We start from the raw sequence: 8,939 nt of genomic DNA, 5'->3' as shown, positions 1-8,939 counted from the left end.
TAATCACGAACGTGAGTTAGTGCTGTGTATTTTTATGAATGTGTGTTGGTTTTGTTCATTTCTATGAAGGTGTGCTAGTGCTATGTACGTTTATGAACGTATGTTGGTGCAGTATATATGTACAAATATATATTAATGCTATGTATCAGTATGAATATGTATATTAGCGCTGTGTATCAGTATGAATGAGCATGTTAGCGTTGTGTATCAGTGTGAATGTGTATGTTAGTGTTGTGTATACATATGGACGTGTATGCTGTGCATATTGAAAGGTGGATGTACTTGTTGATAAGGGGCTCCCCTGTCTCTTTGTGGTAGAAGACGGGGATGGGGACGCCCCAGCTCCGCTGTCGGGAGATGCACCAGTACGTCCGTCTGTCCAGCATGGTCAGCAGGCTGCCCCGCGCCGACTCCGGCATCACCTGCACTTTCTGCAGCACGTCCTGCACACACACACACCATCAGCGGCTTTCAGTCCAGGCTCATACAACTCGCACAGCTATCTGTAGAGCATTATCTACTGTGTCCACCAAACACATTCACACCCTCGATTAACTGTAACTGGAAGATGAATTAGCACAGGTACAAGTGTGCAAAATGTCAAAAAGTGCTTATGTAAAGTATTAAGACACAGTGGTGAGGAGCAGGACTTGTTGCTGGTTCGATTCCCAGCTGGGGCACTGCTGCCGTACCCTTGGGCAAGGTATTTAACTGAGAATTGCCTCAGTAAATATCCAGCTGTATAAATGGGTAATGTGAAAATTGTAATGTAAGCCACTCTGGTTAACAGTGTCTGCTAAATGCCAATAATGTAATATAACAACCATTCCCGGGTTCTGACCTTGGCCTTGTCCTTCAGGCTGGCCGTGTTGATGAACCACTGCTTGCTGGGGCGGATGATGACGGGCTTTTTGGTCCTCCAGTCGTACGGGTAGCTGTGGACACAGTCCTCCTCCTTCACCAGAGCTCCGGCTGCCTTCAGCATGGAGATCACTGATAGACAGACACACACGATGCCATTAGACACACACACACACACACCTCCACACCCTTCACCTTCAGAACAACAACCTATACCCACATACTAACAAGGCCCCATTTCAGCATGGAGATCACTGATACAAAGACACACAATGCCATCACACAAGCAGACACACAACACACACACTCACAGAGCCCTCACCCTCAGAACAACAACCTCTACCCTCATACTAATGAGACACCTCCCTTCAAGATGTAGCTCACTATCACAAAAACACATGCAATACCATTACACACACCCTACATGCATTCAGAGCCAAGATGAAGCCCCCTGAACATAGAAGGTGTTTGAAGAACACTGAAGGGTGACTGGTGATCAGTACAGTATCTCCCTTCTAACCTGTGTCTGTTCCTTCATCCATCACCGACAGACTCTGGAGTTCAGGGCCAGCCAATTCTGTGAACTTGCCCTCCTCATCAACCATGCACTCCTGAAAGAGAGCGTGAGAGAGAGGGAGAGCGAGAGCGAGAGGGAGGTGGGGGGGGCAGAGAGAGGAGGAGAATGGTGAGAAAGGGGGAGGGGTCAATATTGTATCCAACATCAAAAATAGAATTTTTTTTTGGACCACAGATATTGAGCAAACCTGATATCAGACACAAGTCGCTAAGACACCATGTTCCAAGTGTTCCGATTTCTTTATAAGCAATCCATATCTAAGAGCCGCATTTAAAGCAAACATGTGTCTGTACAGTTCAGGGGTTGCCCCATTCATTTTTTATATTTATTTTTGAGCAACTCTAAGCTTTTTTCCACTACCCCATATATTCTGCTGCTATATTCAGCCACATAAGGAAGCTCTTTCCCCTTCTGTGGGAACTGATTAAAGTTAGCCTCTGAGGACTAAAACTGGATTTAAATGTGGATAAAAACAAGTATATTTTATTTTCAAGGCCGTACCCTCACATATTAAACGTTTCAGAGATTACCACTATTTTCGAAGGCCGTGGGAACCCTGCAAACTTGTCAGACATGGCTGAGACGTGACACTCAGTCTGGCAGGAATGCATTTAAGGAGACGCACCACAGGCAGTTTGAAATGCGAGGCCACGCTGTAGTCCTCCATCCCGTGGGCAGGGGCTGTATGGACCAATCCCGTTCCTTTGCCCATGGTCACGTGATTGGCGGGCAACAGCGGTACTTCCTTGTCGGGGATTGTAGGATGCTGGCAGACCCCGCCCTCGAGCTCTGACCCTGGGTAGAGATGAGATGAGAGTGCCAGTGGTGTCACTGTGTCCAATTCCGGCCACATTCGGACAGGTCTCACCTGTTCTCAGCATTCTGTTAAGAGGAGGCAGGTGGTGGCTGGTATGTAATGAGAGGTGTTTGGGGATCGGCTCTTTTTTTCCCCGCATTTAAACCATGGAATTACACACCATCTGCTTCCCCTTCCCTGCTGCATTCTTCGTGGTCTATAATCAGGGTAAGAGCAGATCATTCAGAGAGGCAGTTTACCTGTGAAGGAACCCACGGTGTCCAACTGTGTTCCCAGCATTGCAGCAAGGTTTGCAATACGCTCTGTGGCCACTAGGAGGAGTTGTGCATTGTCCCCTCTCTTCACCAAAGAGTATCTGGCAAAGAGGGAAGAGTTTTGATTATTACTCACTGGTGTGTGTGCCAGGCGGGATTACGTGTACTGATTTATGGGACATTCATGTTGCTCCCAAATTAATGCGTGCATTGAGAATGTGATGCGTCAAAGCATTTGTGGTGTCAGCGAGGAGTCTAAATGAGTATACGCGAGTATGCATGTAGAGTGTGTGAGAGTGTGCATAGTGGGTTTGCAGCGAGTGCAACTGTGTGCACAGGGATGCTTGACTCACTGTGAATTAGGCATGTAACAGACAGCCTGATTGGCTGGGAGTGTCCAGGGTTGGGTTGTCCATACCAACACAGCCACGCTGCCCCATTCCTCTGAGAGAGAGAGAGAAACACAGATAGGTCATTTTGCCAGTCAGGCATAACTCACTTTCCCCCAGGTATGTGCAGTGTGTGTGGAGCCTGTGGGAGTGGCTGTGTGAAGTATGGGATGTGTAGACTCTGTAGGAGTGGACTGGCTCACCCGCAGCTGAAGCCAGTTTGGGGGGCGGGGTCTTGACAGGGAAGGTGGCGTAGACTGCCCGGCTCACGTGCTGAGGGTTGTACTCCAACTCAGCCTCAGCCAGGGCTGTTCTGTAAGTGACAGACAGGGGGAGACAGTGAGTTTTGGAGGGAGACAAGCAGACTCCGTCAGAGAGAAAGATAAAGTTAGCGATTACAGGGCTGTTCTATGGGACACAAAAGGGGAGACGGTGAATTTCTGAGACAAACAGAGACCTTACCCAGAAGAGGGAGACCAGAACACTGGCTTATAGTCCTGATAGATCAAACCCTGTCGAGGACAAGAGAGAATCATTTCCATGAGTTAGAGCTTGAGGTCGGTGTATCAGTGACTGCTCAGATACCGGGTTTGTTTGGTGAATCAGTGAGAAGGTCTGGTGCAGACACCATGTTGTTTTGGTGTGTCAGAGTGTGTAGATACTGTTATTGTCCAGTGTACAGTGTGTCAGTGAGTACGTATGTGTTTCTATGGTGGGTGGGCAGCAGTGTGTATGACCCTATGTCACTGACCTTGCTGTGCATCTCCTGGAAGACGCGGAGCTGGCTGGCCTCGTATTCCCCATCAAAGGTGTAGTAGCATTTGTCCCAGTCGGCCATCACACCCCAGCGCTGGAAGGCAGCTCGCTGGCGAGAGATAGCCCCTTCAGCAAACTCCCGAGCTACAGGTGAAATATGAGGGTAACAACTATTGAGCACTTTTGGTAGAGTCAGTTCAATAGCATGCCTCTGTTTTAGATTTGTGTGTGACATCACACATTTATATCATTATATTTATTCATTTGGCAGATGTTTTTATCCAAAGTGACTTACAAGTTAGGCAGAGTACAACACTAGCAAAAAGCCATATAACATCATTCATGTCTTGGTCTTTGGTGTGACACCCTCCCAATTGTAGCATAACTCAGTTTTTGGTGAGTGATGTCAACAAGTCAATGTGGAATTAATGTCTTTGGAGGCATCTGCACTGCTGTAACACAAGTGGGAAAGCTCCATATAAATATTCACGAGTAAAGCTGCATCATTGACTTGTACTGTGGAATGCTGAAAGCCAAGCCCCCACCATCCCACAGAGGTCAATTAGGAAATTGTTTTCACCAATATGGTATTTTAAACCCTTTGGGAACACCAAGGACCAAGGAACACCAAGGAAACAACCCACATTCTTTGTCCCTTGACCCTCGAAACTCTGACCTTTCTGTCTGATCTGAAGAGGGGTCAATCCACTGGTACCCAGGTCCCCCAGGGCCTTGATCTCAATCGGAAGCCCGTGGCAGTCCCAGCCCGGTACGTAGTGGACCTGCCTACCGCGTAGCACCTCAAATCGATTCCGGATATCTTTAAGGATCTGAAATGCACGGTGACAGCACGTTAACAAGCTTAGCGATGACTTTCTGACATAATCAAGTGCTCATTTAGCAACATACACAGGCTATTATGTGATCGCAACCGTTACACTAGGGCCATTTGGTAACATGTGGCTTGGTGGCAAAATAAAGCTAACAGGTTTTGATGAAAAGTCTAAGGAATGAGGAAAGGAAGCTGTCAGCTACCTTGTTCAGAGCGTGCCCGACATGGGGGTCTCCGTTGGCGTAGGGCGGGCCATCGTGGAGGCAGTATTCCTTCTTGGCCTTTCTCTCCCTCTGCCAGGAGTACAGCTCGGGGAACCGACACAGCTGCAAATACACACAAGTTAACTGCCGATTACTTCACCTGCGGTTATCGCCACAGTCCCTTGTCCAACTATTGGAGCATCAGCTCGGTGGGTAATCAGAACTGCTACTGTATTCCATTTCGTTTGCAAATAACTGTGTTGCTGACCCAGGCAAATAGCTATTTAGCTAATATGCAGACTAGTTTTGAGCCAGAAACGTACTGCAAGGCACAGCCGTATAGTCACAAACCGAACACAGCAACCTACATAAATACCTAACATATCAAGACGTCTAGCTCGCTCAGGTATTTCCTCATTCTACAGCAGTTAGCCAAGCTAGCCAGCTACCTGCTGTATCTCCAGTTCTCGGTCAAGAAGTTTCTGTCCTGTTAGTTTCATTGGGAAATCGGTCCGAGGAAGCAGCACGCTATCCTGGTACTTCCCTTCTCCCTGAACGGCTGAAGGCTGTGCGGTCCCACCCGACGACCCAACACTCTGACAGCGGCTCGGGTTGTAAGACAGCCCGGGGTGAAGGACGCCTCTGCGGGAACCCCATCTTGCAACACTACCGCAAACCCCTGCGATCCGGCAAAGCAGCATGGGTGTGTGTAAGACTGTGTTTATTGTGCTCTCCAGACGGTTGAAGTAAACTCTTATGTCAGATTGTTTTGATCATTTACGTAATTAATGTTTATCCTTTAGCTCTGTCCCATGCCAGTCTCGTTAGCCACCACCTCAGTATCTGGCGGAAGAATTTCAGTGTTGCACAAGTACGAAGACTAGTCCAGGACAAACTGAACGAGAGTGTTCGATCGTGCTGTTGGCACGCATCTTGAATACCAGAGTTGAGCGGTAATTTACAAATAAAATGAATTAGATGCAAATGACATCTGATAAATTTGCTGGTTTGAGTTTTCATTCCAACACGCATACAACACACACACTTCAGTAAGGGCCTGTAAATATATAAATCACATTTGCTGTTGTCTTGGTATGGGGTATGCCCCCCTAATCTGTAACTTCTCAGATTCACTGTCCAACCAGTTTTCAGGCTGAGATGGTATGTAGGTGTGTGAGGGCTTGGCTTGCAAATGTGCATGGCCAAAGCTCATCTTCTACATGGTAGTTCTTCATTGTATAAATAAATAAATAATTCTATTGTGACTGAGATGGCTTGAACCGTCAATGGAAGTACATTGCTATCTGTATATAAGGCAGTCCTCATTATTCTGCCACTTCATTATTACTATTATTATTTACACATATTTAAAATGACAAGGTGGCAGTTTTCCGCTAGAGTGCCGTTATAGTCAGAAGTCTCAGTTTGCAGTCTCAGGGTCTATACTGTCATGCAGCCCTGCGGATGCATAAACCAACTGTAAAAGTTGGTTTATTTGTCTGAAGCCATTGGGACCAAGACCTTTGGCTAGCTATATTTTTAAGCCCCGTTCACCCCTGGAGTGAACCACTCTACTGAAATCGCTGCCTTACTAAATTATGATGTATAATTTTGAATGAAAATCAATACACATTTAAACATCAAGGAAATTAAAATCACAAATAAACAGAAACATAATACAATAAGTATAGAAGTATATCAAAAACATATTATAAAACAAAAGGAATTCTGGTTTTCAGCATGTAGGTAATTAGTAGAAGTGCAAAGTGTTGTGATGTCATAAATGACATCACAGTATTGTTATGTTCATGCACAGTGTTTGCAGAATTGTTGCAAAAAAAGCAAGGACAAACAGTCCAAACTCCAGCACAGTGATTGATGAGGCATCATCTCTGAGAAGTTGCAGGAGGCTCCCTCAGCTGCCATGAGCAAGGATAAGAATATTCAGCTGGAAGAACCAATTGTTGAAGAAGGTCCAGGAAAGGCCAAGGCAAAATAAAAGCCAGTGGCAGACATGCAGGATAGGTTCAATGAACCAGCTACAAAAAGGTATAGATGGGGAAGAGGATCAAGCCATCACAAACCCAAAGCTCTATAAGCGTTAGCAGTGTGAGAACACACAGAGTGAGATGCCTCTGTGGAAACTAAAGAAGGAACTGTTGACAATTTCTTGGCTGTCTAGCATTCATGGTATGGATGGCTTCTGACATTCCACTTATGTTAACAAATGGCAATAATGATTTTAAAAGCTGCTTTGTGGATGGCATATCTGCCAACTATTTGATAAACACTATTAAATTCAGTTCTTGTGGAATAGCTTTGATTCCAGCAATTCCGACATCAGGAATCAATTCTAGACTCAACCCCAAAAGGCTTGGAAAAACCCATCTCTGGTCATTACTTTAATTTGTTAACAGCCAACAAAACAGAAGCCATCTATTTTTTGTGTCCCTTTGACTAAAATAGTACCACATTCGTACATGTACATGGATTGCACACGTGGAAATAGATTTGCAGTTAGTGAACTCTGCAGTTAATGAACAGATTTTGCTATTACGGGAATGCAAGAGAGTTTAATGGCCTGAAGTGTTATTAGGGGTACTGTAAGATGTATCTAAAATGCTTTCAAAAGATGATTGATGGTAATAAAGTCAATGTTTGTAAATGCTTAGATTTCAAGAGTGGTGCTTAGAATGTCCATAGTAGTTGCACTCCAAATTTGTGTGATGTCATAAGTAGTGTTGTTATGTCAGTGGGCAGTATAATAATTGTTGCACTTGATCAAGGACAGACAGTTCAGATTGAGTTCTTTATGCACAATTTGCAAAGTGCCGTGACTGGGAATATGGTATCACCTCCTCCCACAATCTCAGCTGCTAAGAGCATGGATAAGAATATCCAACAACTGGAGGTACGACTGGAGATTGAATTAACAACAGGTATTGATCCTGGATTCAGTTCTAAAATGTTTGGATTCACGCAGCTCTTTTGGCTGAACCAGCGTCACTTGTGCATGTGTCATTTAGCAGATGCTCTTAGTCAGATCACATTCATTAGTTGTACAATTATATTATATTTGGAGGCAGACTGTCAGTGTTGTCTTATGATTTGCAGTTGACTACAATATTGCTATTGGGTAAATGAAAGAAGGGCCAATGATCCAAATTGTTGTTAGGAGTAGTGGAAAGTCTGAGATCATTTATGTAGGAAACTTCAATAAGGGCCTATAAAAATACAAATAACATTTTCTGTTGTCTTGGTATGGAGTATGTCCCCCTATTCTGTAACTTCTCAGATTACTGTCTTCACTGTCCAACCAGTTTTCATGCTGAGATGGTACTAGGTGTGTGAGAGCTTGGCTTGCAAGGGTGTGCATGACAAAAGCTCATCTTCTACATGGTAGTTCTACATAAAATCCAAACATCTGAAACATTCAAACATCTAGCTAGCTGCTACTTAATACTGCAGTTGGCAACTAGTATACCAGACATTTTGCAAAACACAATTCACCTTCACAAGCACACAATTAGCAGGCTAACCTAACACAATTCATAGTTATCTAGCTTCTGATTTTAAAAAATCATATTTGAAAGACTATGGATAACATAGCTAGCCCATAGAGATACATTACACAGTGAGGCATGGAAGTCTGGTGCTTAGAATGCTTGTCATAGAATAAAACTCAAAATTGTTGTGATGTCATAAGTATTTTTGTTATACAGTACAGTACAGTATGTACAATATAAGAACTGCTGCACAAGAGCAAGAACAACCGGTTAAGAGGGCACTTCAACAACCTGTGGTTCATAAGGAGTTAAGCTTTTGACATGGCAAGTATGTTATCATATAGCAATAACTGAGTGCATTGTCTACTTTTAGACCTTACAGAAACCAAGCGATGGCGAACATTAACATCATTTATCCGAGCTGTTCTCCAGTAATAAAGGAACAGGTTGTCATTATTTTTTTCCCCTAATTTCATCTGCTATGGCCTCATGCTGACATTCTGTAAAAGGGTTAGAAGTTGACCCTCTTCAGGACACCTGGTAGGTGCGACCTGAGAGGGGAGGCAAGACCCAGCTGAGAACAGAACTCGAGATGCTCATAGCTGCCAAGGTATACAGGAGGACAAGGTGATTTACAATATCAAAGGCCGCAGAGAGGTCTAGGAGGATCAGGACAGCAGATTGGGAGGCAGCTCTTGCAGTGTAAAGGACATTTGTGACAGAAGAAGTGATGCTTCAGCTGAA

The 8,939-nt window shown here is 44.6% G+C and overlaps 1 protein-coding gene across 2 annotated transcripts in view; it reads right to left on the bottom strand.

The window, feature by feature from the left end:
• iars2 (isoleucyl-tRNA synthetase 2, mitochondrial) overlaps positions 1–5,536 on the bottom strand; it is a 12,114-nt gene extending 6,578 nt beyond the window's left edge. For both annotated transcript variants that reach the window (XM_036543061.1, XM_036543062.1), the window contains exons 1-12: positions 5,139–5,536; positions 4,690–4,812; positions 4,331–4,484; positions 3,650–3,798; positions 3,361–3,410; positions 3,102–3,211; positions 2,863–2,953; positions 2,495–2,610; positions 2,064–2,233; positions 1,382–1,472; positions 842–993; positions 283–443 (exon numbers count right to left, since the gene is read on the bottom strand). In XM_036543061.1, the coding sequence (XP_036398954.1) occupies positions 283–443; positions 842–993; positions 1,382–1,472; positions 2,064–2,233; positions 2,495–2,610; positions 2,863–2,953; positions 3,102–3,211; positions 3,361–3,410; positions 3,650–3,798; positions 4,331–4,484; positions 4,690–4,812; positions 5,139–5,390 (1,619 nt within the window). In that variant the 5' untranslated portion in view covers positions 5,391–5,536. The remainder of the gene's footprint in view (positions 1–282; positions 444–841; positions 994–1,381; positions 1,473–2,063; positions 2,234–2,494; positions 2,611–2,862; positions 2,954–3,101; positions 3,212–3,360; positions 3,411–3,649; positions 3,799–4,330; positions 4,485–4,689; positions 4,813–5,138) is intronic.
• Positions 5,537–8,939: the final 3,403 nt, after the last annotated feature.

This window comes from Megalops cyprinoides, chromosome 12 (assembly GCF_013368585.1).
Source record: "Megalops cyprinoides isolate fMegCyp1 chromosome 12, fMegCyp1.pri, whole genome shotgun sequence".
Classification (NCBI taxonomy): domain Eukaryota; kingdom Metazoa; phylum Chordata; class Actinopteri; order Elopiformes; family Megalopidae; genus Megalops; species Megalops cyprinoides.
Note: the sequence above shows the minus strand (reverse complement) of the source record. Positions and strands in the feature narration are given on the sequence as shown.